The 12,495-nt window shown below is 40.4% G+C and overlaps 1 protein-coding gene across 1 annotated transcript in view; it reads left to right on the forward strand.

The window, feature by feature from the left end:
- Window positions 1-1,900: 1,900 nt before the first annotated feature.
- TXNRD1 (thioredoxin reductase 1) overlaps window positions 1,901-12,495 on the forward strand; it is a 75,125-nt gene continuing 64,530 nt past the window's right edge. Inside the window, exons 1-2 of the mRNA XM_016223197.2 lie at window positions 1,901-1,917; window positions 6,715-6,775. Of these exons, the coding sequence (XP_016078683.2) occupies window positions 6,736-6,775 (40 nt within the window). The 5' untranslated portion in view covers window positions 1,901-1,917; window positions 6,715-6,735. The remainder of the gene's footprint in view (window positions 1,918-6,714; window positions 6,776-12,495) is intronic.

Here is a 12,495-nt window from a genome sequence, read left to right on the forward strand (position 1 = left end):
AAGTTCACTCCAATAAATTTAATAAAAAATTTTAAAAAGCAAAATAGAAAAGAGGAAAATAAAAACCAGAGTTTAATTTTAATTTTTTGAAATGTCTTTGGTGGGTCATGCTGCCTTAATCCAACAGTTCTTAATTAGAAGTGAATCTTAGAATTACCAGTGAACATTTAAAATATATGTTTATATGTATGTGCACATACACAATGATGGCTAGAATTAAAAAGACAGATCATAAGTGTTGGCAAGGATGTGGAGAAATTGGGAGACCCCCCTCCGCTGCTAGCGGTAATGTAAAATAGTGTCACTGCTTTGGAAAGGAGTGGTGCTTCCTCAAAGATTTAACTTGACCCCACAGTTCTACTCCCTGGTATTTACTCAAAAGAATTGAAAACAAGTGTTCAAACAAAAAACTCTCCATGAATGTCCATAGCAACTCTATTCACAACAGCCAAAAAGTAGAAATAACCCAAATGTCCATCAACTGATGAATAGATAAATAAAATGTGGTAAAACTATGCAATGGAATATTATTTGGTAATAAAAAATAAATGAAGTACTGGATACATGCTATAGCATGGGTGAGCTTTGAAAATATTATGTAAGTGAAAGAAGCTAGTCACAAAAGACTATATATTGTATGATTCCAGAAAATAGATTAATGGTTGCCTAGATGTGGGGGAGGCACAGGCTTGCTGGGGGAAAATAGGGAGTGACTTCTAATGAGTACAAGGTTTGTCTTGGGGGGTAATGAAAATGTTCTATAATTGGTTGTGATGATGGATGCACAACTCTGTTAATACACGAAAACCATTGAATTGCTAAATTTTATGGTATGTGAATTATATGTCAATAAAGTTGTTTTTGAAAAAAGTATGGGTTCTAGAGAATTATCACCTAGATTTGAATCCTAGCTCCATCACTTAAATTTCCTTAGTTCTGGGTGAACATGAATATCAACTGTGAAGATGATGACATTGAAGAGAATGGGTAGCAGAAATGAGAGGAAATCACTTATGAAGCAAGTCATAAGGGCAGGATTGAGCTTGGTTTGTTTGCGGGCCCTGAAGTCAATAGCTAGTTTAAACATTTACAAGCCAGAGGTAGCAATCTCTCAGAGGCTTTGGCTGGTGATAATGTCCAGGATGACAATACTGCCATGTGGGGATGACATGGCACTAGGCTGGATCATGTTTGTTCTGGTGCCAGGTTGGGCCACGGCAAAATCCTGAGGAGGAAACGAGGATCTAAAGAAACTCTTTTTTTGGAAGCTAGCTGTGCCTGTGGCCTGAAGGTCCCACAGATTTGTCTGCTTATCCAGGACTTAGTCGGAGAAAAAAAGAGTAAGCCTTGGGTTAGGTGGTGTGTGCCTGTGTCTGCGAGCAGGGTTTGTGAGAAGGGGACATGTCTGATCCTTGGCCTCTCTCATTTAAACCATGGTGGGGAGTGGGGGTGGGGTAAAAGGGGCCCTCCATGTCTACACTCTTGCTTTCATTTGTCCAGATCCCCTGAGAACTAATTTTGAGTGTGGCAAAATGAGTTGGAAATGTCGAGTGAGTTGCCCAAAGTCTCTAGTCAGGTGACAGAACTAATTGTACAATCCATGTTAGAGTCCTTCCTCAGATTGCTTATTTTGGTTCTTGGGGCTAAAATTGTAAGGCTTTTAGAGTGCGCCTAATATTAGAAAACGCATCATTCTGTTTTGCTTTCTGATAATTACCGTCTTTGCTTCCGTCACTTCTAGCTAAGGATCATCATCTCTCTAGCCAAACTTTGCCGGAAACCCCAGCCACTGATGTGAGTGGCCCCTCCGCACCCACCAGCACAGCCATCGCAGACCCCAGAGCCAGGCTGCGGGCCTATATAGACAGCCACCCTGTGGTCATCTTCAGCAAGTCCACGTGCAGACACTGTACTGAGGTAAGGCTGTAACCTCAAGGGTTGGCAACAAGTTGTTGAATTATAGAAATCTGACAGACTTTTGAGCTCAGGTGTAAACAACTGGATTTCCCCTTAGTATGGGGGTGGGGGTAGGTGTAACTTGCTGCAGAGTACTTGGGGAATGTTGATTTGAGAAAAAAAATACTGCCTGTGTCATGTTTTTCTGAGCCTTTGCAAAGTACTAGATGTTTCAGGTGGTCAGGGTCAGGGTCAGGGTCAGGGAAAGTTAGGGTGGGGGGGTTTTGCTGCTCTTTTAGTCATGTCTATAGGGAATATTTCTTAAGGAGCTGTTACTTGGGGCACTCTGAACTTTTGATAAATATCTCTTCATGCTCTGGTTTATTATGGGGAAAATGATTTCACAAAGAATCAACTGTGCTTCCTACTTGGTTCTTCACCTTAGGTGATCAGAGGGAAAAGTTCAGTGGTCACTGTGATTTAACCTTAGCATGAAGGTGAGAGTTGAAAGACAAACCTGTTCTGGTGCTTTATAGGAAGGTTGAGGGAGTTTAAATGTCACTGAAGTTTAGCTTTAAATTGTACTCAGGGTAGTTCTAGAACTAGACACAATGGACTTTTAGGTTAGCATAACTGGCCTTCTGTCCAGGATCACCTGTAGAGTAATTTATTAAGTTCCATCTCCTTTCAGCTTCTTTGTCTCTTGACTTACTTTCCAGCTCTCAGGGGGGTTTTATTTGGAAGCCTTTTTATTCTGGAAGTCTTACATAGAGAAAGGCTTTTTTGGCTCTGTCTGTGTGTGTGCTATTTTTCCAAAAAGAAGAAAAAGGGAAGATGGGCACGCAGTGGGAACAGTTAAAGTAGGGAGAACCTTGCATTTGTTTCTCATTGAACATGCTTGTGTCATTGCCACCAAGGCCCCATCTCTCCTAATGTCTTACTGCAAAAAGATAGGAGACACAACTGCCATCACTAGGGGCTTTAGTCAAACTGAGAAGGCAGAACAGAATCTTAAAAAGAAAAAGACCTAGGATAACCCACTGTAAATTTTAAATGATGAGTATAAGTGATAGAGAATTTAGAAGGGGGCTGGGTATCAGGAATCTGAGGTATAATTCCTGGCCTCTGGGGGCTAATTATCTAGCTCTGGTGATCTTGTGCACTTTTAAAATTTTTTTGTTAATGCTCACACGAGTACATTTTTTCCATTGATCTTTTAGAGAGAGTGGAAGGGAGGGTGAGAGACAGAGAGAGAGAAACATTGATGTGAGAGAGACATATCAACTGGTTGCCTCCCACACCCACCCCAACCGGGGCTGGGAATCGAGCCTGTAACCGAAGTACGTGCCCTTGACCAGGAATTGAACTGGAACACTTCAGTCCACAGGCCAGTGCTCTAACCACTGAGCAAGACCAGCTAGGGTGATCGTGTCCAGTGTTGAGGTTCCTCTCCCTATTTGTTTAATCTTTAAAGTGAGGGGCTTGGACTAGTTGATTACTAGTTGATTTTTTTTTTAGCTTTGAAACTATGTGGTTGTTCAATCTTTTCTGTTACCAAAAATGGTTAGGAGTTAGGACTCTGAAGTCAGAATTTGGATCTTGGCTCTGTGACCTATTAGCCATGTGACCTTGATTAACTTATTTACCTGCTGGGCCTTAGTTTCCTTACCTAGTAAAATATGCATAAGAATAATACCTATCTCATAAGTTTGATTAAATTCTTTAATATTTCTAAAAGCCATACAACATGCCTGGCACATAGTGCTATGTAAGTGTTTGTTAAATAAAAGAACTCCTTGCTTTTTCTGTCTTCCTGTCAGGACCTAAAACCTTGGATGGTGGCCTTCCTTCCATCAATACAGAGGCTTGGCTAGATCGCAGTCTACAAATATCTGACTCTATCCCAAGTACAATTAGTCCTAGTAAGGAGGGGTTACTTTTTCTAGGCTAGCCTCTCCCTTCAGAGCTTCATGCCCATGATGGATAGTAAAAGGAACGCTGCAGTTAAAAGGGCTCAGTTCTCATTTCGTAAATCTGTTTCCTCAACAACAACATAAGGATGATACCATCTTCTCTACTAGCTGTTAAACACACAGCTTTATTATGAGGCCCAGATGATTTCAAATCTGCGTGAAACCACTCGGGAGCACTCAGTACACGCTTATATTAATAATAGCTACCACTTGAGTGCCTACTATGTGCCACACATGTTTTAGTCACTTATATTTTAAAAACACTTCTAGAGAATTGGACCATTCCAATTTGGACGCTGCTCTAGTTATGCAATGAAGGGTTGGGCTAGTGTGATCAGGATAGGCGGTTAGGTCTCCTGTTCCCTGCAGATCTTTTCCACGGTAATGACTCATCCTGCTACCTTATCCCTGAATTCTACTAGCTTCTTCATTTCTAGCTCTCCTCCTCGTCTCTGAAAAGGCAAAGCCTAGCCTTTTTCTTTTTCTGTTTTACTTAATTAAATGTACTCTGGGAATGATCAACTTTTCCTTAAAAATCTGTGGCAGGTGATTTGCATGCTTATTTTTATAAAAGTATAGTAGTTCTGGCAGTTTTATTTACTGTCATTATCTGAAAAATTCCTGGATATGCCAAGTCTTCTGGACAAACATCTTCTGGGTTTACCTTGATCAATACCAGTTCCTTAGCTTTTCCAAATACATAATATAAAAGCTATTTTCAGGTTTGTGCCAACTGACATAAGTTAATTTTCAATATTTTTGGCTATGAAGGATAGTTAGGCGTCTCTCCTGGTAAAATTTTCTCCTGGTGACTTTCTTCTGTGGGGGTGTAGCTTATATACTTGGTTATTTACATTCTTTTTTTTTTTAAATGCCATTAACTAGAATTTCCCCAGGTTATTTCCTTCAGTTTTGGTTTTATCATCTCATTTAACAATTGTGATGTGAGTAAATGAGAATAGAGCAACTTAATTTATAATTGCTCTAATTAATTTGTATTTCTCTCTGGGATCAGTAATATAACTTGCATTAATTGAGAAATGCCCACAAAGAAATGAACTTCTGCATCAGGTTAGTTTCTCGCTTGTTACCTAGCACGTTACCATGTGCTTCTAATGCATCCTACTGCAAAGAAGAGGCTTTAAAGTACAAAGATAAACCCTCCCTACCCTTGCAGAAAATGTGGTATTTGTTTCTTACAAATATTTCAGTGGGAAGGAGGGTATGCAGTTGGAATTAGCAGATGATGTCTCGTTGCAGCCTACCTATTGCTTGATATGCAGATCTACTTCCACTTCTCAATAAAGTGTCTATTTTACAGGCAAAGTTTCATCCTCTAGTTTTCTTAGTAAGAACGTTCTAGAAGCTGGCACTTCTGATATCAAGACAGACAGATCTTGAATCTTGAATGGTGGAACCATGCTAAAGTTTAATCAGAGTTAAAATAACCTACAGAATGGTTTCTTGAAATGGGGTCATGTTTTCTCTGGAATCTAAAGAGTATGTTTTCTATATTTACATATTATCAGAGTTTGAGAATTGCTTTTAGGAGCTGCGTTTAGGACTTACTCTCTAAATCTGGAAAACTTGTGTGTGTGTTTGTAACAAACTGCAAATGGTTTATTTCTAAACCTGAGCGGCTAAGAAATCTAATGAGTCCATGATTTTATATGTGTATGAACTTACTTTTAGTCTTAGAAAATCAATATTGTAATATCCAGGTGGTGTCCCAGCTGTAGCTTTCCTGCCCAATTCCTTAAATTCCTCTACTCACCCCAGCATTCTTCAAAAGGATTACTGTTATTTTAAGTGCATGTTGCCAGAGGGAGCTGAGTTCAGACTGGGGCATAGGTACTGTCCAAAGGGAGTGTAAGAGGAAGGTGACCAAGGTGTGTGAATGCATTTGTTCTCTCATTTTTGTCAAAATGTTGTACTTGGTTCTATACCAATGATAGAAACCCTCCAGTGTACTTCTGTACAATGGGAAGCCTGCACATTTAGTAGTTAGATTAGAGTGGGACAAGAGCACCTTCCTTTGATTGACCATTTCTGTGAACTCCAGGTTACTCTGGCCTTTTTCATTTTATTGTGTAAGCTGAAGGAATGTGGTTCTAAACTTTCCTATTAATGACAGACTGTGAATTGTATGTAAATGTCACTTTAAAGCCTCTTTTATTAGTAATTTAAATATTATTTTAGTGATCTAAATTTGGCAAAACTATTAACCTTCAAGTAAAATTTTGGTTTCTGTATAATCTTGAGCATACGACTTTTCCTCAGGATTGCAACATAATGTTTTGGAAACATTAAGTATTCCAGAGGCTTTTAAAACATGGTTAATATTAAATCAATTTTATAGTGGGGTTGACTGTGTCAATAAACATGTAAAATATATTTTATGAATCCATATGGGTGAATTAGAGAAAATAGAATAAAATCAAGAGACCTAAAATACCCTTTTTAAAAAAATTGACTTTTACGGAGAGAGGAAGAGGAACATCGGTGTGAGAGCAGTACATTGATTGGCTGCCTCCTGCACTCTCCTTACTGGGGACTGAGACCACCATCCAGGCGTGGGCCCTAGCTGGAAATCGAACCAGCAGCCTTTTGGTGCAGGGAGTGATGACCAACCAACTGAGCCACTCCGGCCAGGGCTTAAGTACCCTTTTAAGTAGCATTACTATCAGCAGGAAGATTGTTGTGGGTTATGTGAAAATGAACTGGAAAGTTTCCAAGGAGAAGGCTGATTAAGGAAGGGGCAGTAACAGAGCTGGGTAAGCAACTCTTCTGTGGGCCGCTGCTGCTTCTCCTTGACATTCTCCCCTTGTTTCTCGACTTTTTCCAGGTAAAGAAGTTATTTAAATCGATGTGTGTTCCTTATTTTTTGCTCGAACTTGATCAGACAGGTAAGATTCTGTTTAATATTAATATTCTGTTGTATCTGCTGACTGTACGCTTTATGTAATTTATTTTGCCTGGCTTTTATTTTTCTTCCTTGAGGATTTTATTGTTTAGTGAGTTCTTACCACTTGACTCCTCTCTTTTTGCCATTTAGATGGGGCATTTTCCAGGGACAAATCATATTTACCTCTAATCTTTACCTAGTTTATAGCCTTGGTATAATTCTGAGTTTCCTGTTGTTGAAATCATTCTTCCCATTAACTTTGAGTCTAGTTACAGGGATAGCATTTGCTGGTTTTATGGTAACTTTATTATTTTTGCAAATTTGTCTCCTTTCTGGCAGACCATACCAAATAGTATTTGAATTAAATATAAATTGAGATGCAGTCAAAAATTGTGGAAAGGACATGCAAAGACCAGTAGGGATAAAGATCCACAAAAGGAACCACTGGGAAATAGTTGCATGTGGCTGGAAAGAAAGGTTGGTGGAATAAAACAGAAAGCCTCTTCCTAGAACATGGTGCTCATGTGTTTTGGTCATGCGCCAGAAAATCCCAAAGACTCATTCGTCAAACATTATTAGGAATCTGATCAAGTGCCTGGCATCATCATTTCTATAGGAAAAGTGCCCCCCCATCAGGAAGCATAGGTCATCTTCATGCCTGGTAGCTTGGGGAAGCAGAGTCCTGGGCATTTATAGTTTCAGCCCTGTCTCCAAAGGAATGAAACAGAGAAGAGACTCAGCTGGAGACACTCATGGTAATTGGGATTGAAAGCTCGTATCTAGGGTCAGGAGGAAGGTGGCAGTTGTGGGGCAGGAAACTATTATTTGATGCTTCTAAAGACAGATTGACCAACACAGAGAGACTCAGATAATAACTGCCACTTACTGAATCCCTGCTGTTTCATAGGGATGATGCTGGGTTTATGTACAATATTAATCCTCATAAGAACTCTGCAAGGAAAATATTACCCATATTTTACAGATGAGGAAACCAAATCCCAGAGTAGTCACATAACTTTCCTAAAGTCATATAAGTAGTGGCTCCTTAATTTGGACACAAGCCTGTCTAATTCCAAAGTCTGTGTTTTTTCCCTAATGCCATATTGTGAGTCCTCTCTAGCATGACCTTTCTATTCCTCCATCGAGGAAGACTCTTGGCCCTAAACACTCCATAGTACATGGAAGGAAAATCTCAATTAAAATTTCACCTGGGCCAAAAAGTAGCCTTTTAAAAATGTAAGTTTTGCCAGGCCAGTATGGCTCAGTGGTTGAGCATCGACCTATGATCCAGGAGATCACAGTTCGATTCCTGGTCAGGGCACATGCCCAGGTTTCGGGCTCGACCCTCAGCAGGGGGTGTTTAGGAGGCAACCGATCAATGACTCTCTCATCATTGATGTTTCTATCTCTCTCTATCCCTCTCCCTCCCTCTCTTTGAAATCAGTAAAGACATATTTTTTAAAAAGTAAATTTTCCTGGGAGAGTTAAGTCACTGGCAACTTGGTATGAATTAGAAAAAAGCCACAACAAGATGATTAAACTAAGAAGAGAAAGCAAATGAGCATGTCCATAGGATGGGAAATAAGGCAGGTAGCACTGGAAGCGGATGGGGAGGACGGAGGTGCCGAGTGCTTCTGGGCGTGAGTCCGCAGGCAGGTTGGTTGGCAAAGGTGCCAAAAGGTGAATGGGAGGTTGGTAAAGGCAAATGTCACGTACTTTAGAAACTTTAATTCTGGCAACATTAATCAGACAGGAAGCTCCTTTCCATTACTGTAGAAGTGGCCACAGGTCTATAGATCACGGCTGAGAGCCCCCCCTCAGGCCTTGCTAAAGTCCTGCCTGAGAAACTGGAAGTATGTGAGTTGGGATAGGATTGATTAAGCCAGCTTCTGTAGTTGAAGGACGGCAGCCTCTGGCTAGTTGAGGAGGTGGTGGTCCTCTGTGTCCTCACCTGCTGCTTCACCACATAAGAAACTATCATCCTCCTCCTGCTCACTGACAGTCTGGGACTTGGGCAGCTTGCAGAAACCGATCAGGATTTACAGAGTGCGGCAGCATTCTCAGAATGTGGTCTGCAGACCCCTGGAGGTGCCTGAGGCCTTTCCGGGGCCCTCAAGTTCAAAACTGTTTCATGATCATGTTAAGATGCTGTTTACACCATTGAGCCGTTCGCTGATAGTGCAGAAGTGGTGGTGGGTACAACTGCTGGTGTCTAAGAAGAATCTAAGTGGGGGCATCAAACTAGACTAGTGTATATTGTAGGCTTCACTACCACACACTCACAGTAAAAGAAAATGTCAGTTTTACTCAAGGCTGTTCTCATTAGGTCGTACAGGTTATTAACTTTACTAAGTCTCAACCCTTTGAGTATACCTATTTGTAACAGGTATGTCACGAGGGAGTATGCATAGAGTGTTTTTGCTATTTGAAGTATGATGGTGTCTCGAGGAAAAGCACTTGTGCAATTAGTGGCTGGAGTTGCCAACTGAACAAGCTGCTTTTTTCATGGAACACTGTATATACTTGAAGGAATGACTGAGTCAGACTCCGGTTATTCAGACTTGGGTATTTGGAAGACATTTCCCCCAAATGTATAACGTGGATCTATCACTTCAAGGAAAACAACTGACAGCATTTGTTGCCAATGATAAAGTTTGAGTTTTCAGGTGAAAATTAGAATTTTGGAAGTTGTATCTGCCATGTGAGTTTGATAGCTTACTTAAAAGACTTTTCTGATAAGGTTGGTGGCAATATTTATGAGTATAATTTTTTTTGATGTTGTATACTGAAATATGTCAATATTTGGAAGATCTGCATAATTTAGTGATTGGATATTTTCTGAATCATCAATGTATGATCTTACAAAATCATTCATGGGTAAAAGAGCCATACAAAGTGTAAGATGGACCAATGGACTTAATGGGATAGAGTATGAAAACCTCCTTCACATGGTTTTAGAGTCCACAGTGCAGTTAACCTTTAATCAACTACTACTTGTTGAGTTTTGGTGTCATATCAATGAAGAATATCCATAATCATCTGAAAAATCTATTAAGTATTTCTCCTTTTCTCCAACTACTTGTGTTTGTGACTCAGGGTTTTCATCATATACCTCTACCAAAACAAAGTATGTCACAACATGTGACATTCTCATATTAAGAAGCAAATATGAGAATCTAGCTCTTATATTAAACCAGACACTAAAAAACTTGTAAAAATGTAAAGTAATGCCAACCTTTTCACTATATATTTTTGAAAATATAGTTATTTTTAACTAAAGTATGTTATGTAGACATGTAATGGGTTTATTATTGTTCATTTTAAGAGAATTAGTAAATAAATATTTTTAAATGTTTCAGTTTTAACTTCTAATATGATAAATATTAATATCTATGACCCATATAAACAAAAGTTATTTGGGGTCCTCAATAATTATTTAAGAGTGTAAAGGGGTCCTGACACCAAAAGTTTGATATCTCAGGTTTTAGGGCAAGTAGGAAGTGTGAGTGTTATTAACCCAAGCACTTGGGACTCTGCGAGATTTACTTGTCTAAGCCTAGGAGGAACACTGTCCAACATGTACAGGGCCTCACACAGGAGAGATGTATGACCTGGTCCATGTCTTCTAGAAGGTTTTAATTTTGGGACTGGAATTGCTGATGTGGTCTCTAAGTGCTGGTTTCATGAATGAACAGCTTCTCATCTGTTTCTGCTGGGCTCCATGAAGATCCCCTCACAGGCCTGATTTTTATACTGGCCTTGCTACCTAATCTCCCCAGTGCGTAGATCTTAGATTCTCAAAGAGCCAGACAGTCAGTTGATAGGGGTATCTGGTATAGAATCAAGTGGGTGCATTTATTCATCCAGCATGGTTACTGAGTGCTTGCTGTGTGCTAGGCTCTACTAAGCACTGGAAACAGAGTAGGGAACTAGGCTTGTATGCCTTCTACTCCTATGGAATTAGGCTTGCCTTTTTTTTTTGCCACAGGAAATCCCCTTTCCTTTCCTTTTAAGTTGGGGACTGTGGCAGCCAGTACAATGTGGCTCCTAACTGGATTGGTAATGGAGTGACGGCAGTGATTCCTGAGTTTGCGGTAGTATCACCGCAGGAAATCAAGAAGGGAAGCTGTGCCACCAGGGACCCTCCCCACCAACCTGACATTTTCCTCTTCCTCCTTTTGGGCTGTATGTTAGACCACTCTATATAAATTAAGGTTATTACTTGAAAATAACCATCAAGATCAACTCAGATCTACAAAGTTTGGTATTGGAGAGAGGAGCTGAGCACCCGGAAGGCAAGGTATTAGCATGTGTGTGGGCAGTGGTAATAATCGTGCATGCTGTCTTCCCTGTGCCCGAAGCTCATGCATGTTCTCCTGCGCAACCTTCAGAGTACATCAGTGAGGTAGGTTGTGACATCACCTTCTTATGATGAAGAAACAAAGTATAGAAAAGTATTAATGTGGAGGATAGTTGACCTGCTAGTAAGCCCATTGGTAATTCTTGGTCCCTCCCTGTGCTTCCTCAGAACCTTTCAGGCCTCACCCCGCCTGCCTTATGTATGATGCTCATGATACTATGATAAGTGTTCCTGGATGTGACGGCGGCTGTTGTCACCGGAGGTTGTGCAACCTGCCGCCATGCCAGCTGCACCGTAACTACCCCTGTGGATGAGCTGCCACTCACAGGGCCTGTTGATATATGAAGCCTTGTGTCTTGGCTTCAGGTACCTGCCCAGTGGTTTTAATCTGAGGAACAGACTTCAGTATAATCATCTTAATTTGGTCTGGCAGCTGCTGCCATTCTTCAGCTATCACTGTGGAAAACAGTATAAGGTTTGAGAGGACTTGTGTAACAGTTTGCCAGAAGTGTGTATCTGGATGCCCTGTGTCACTAGCATGGGGTTCTGATGAGCATCAGCTTTGTTCCCTGGCTGCTTATAGATTGCATGGCTTTAATGCCTTCAGCAAGAGGACAGAATCTAACATTTGAATTTCTTTTTTTATATGCCAGTGTTTCACACCTCTCACTTAATCTCACAATGACTTTGTGAGTTGCTGGATTTAATTCTGTTTTACAAGTAAGGAAGCAGATGCTCAGCATTTTAGTAACTTGCTCAGTGTGGCTACGTCAAGCCCAGGGCTGCCTGTGTCTCAGTCCTCTTTCCTTAACAAATAAAAGCCCCTCAATGCACAGGTACCCCAGGCTAACTCACATTTCACCACTTTGATATTGATGCGTATCCGTTCAACAGTTGTTTTTGGGGCACCGATTTTATGTGCCAAGCCCTGGCAAGAGAAAAAGATGGATAAGGCACAGTCTCACTCTTTAAGTTCATCCTACTTGTTTGTGTTTGCTGCCTTCTAATTTCAGTGTGATCAGCTATCTGGAAAGGCTGTCAGATCACAGAGCAGCTGTGATAGGATATTGGATAGGTGTTTTCCTGGTGGGAAAAAAGCAAGGAATTCATGGCTGTAAAGAAAAGCAAATTAGAAAACATCATGGCTTGTTCATTTAGAGTGAATCTAGAGAGGAGTGTGTGGCAGAGAGAGTGATGAGAGAGAAAAGCGGACAAGTAAAGAGGCTTTTCCTGTAGTAAGTAGGGATCCATGGGACGTCGTTCTGTTTATTTTGTGAATTAGGCTTAAAATATTCTTTAAACATTTTGGTTTTGTCTGTAAAAATGTTTAGTTTAGAAAATTTGAAGACTGTGGTACAATA

Source organism: Miniopterus natalensis, chromosome 2, assembly GCF_054644295.1.
Source record: "Miniopterus natalensis isolate mMinNat1 chromosome 2, mMinNat1.hap1, whole genome shotgun sequence".
NCBI lineage: Eukaryota > Metazoa > Chordata > Mammalia > Chiroptera > Miniopteridae > Miniopterus > Miniopterus natalensis.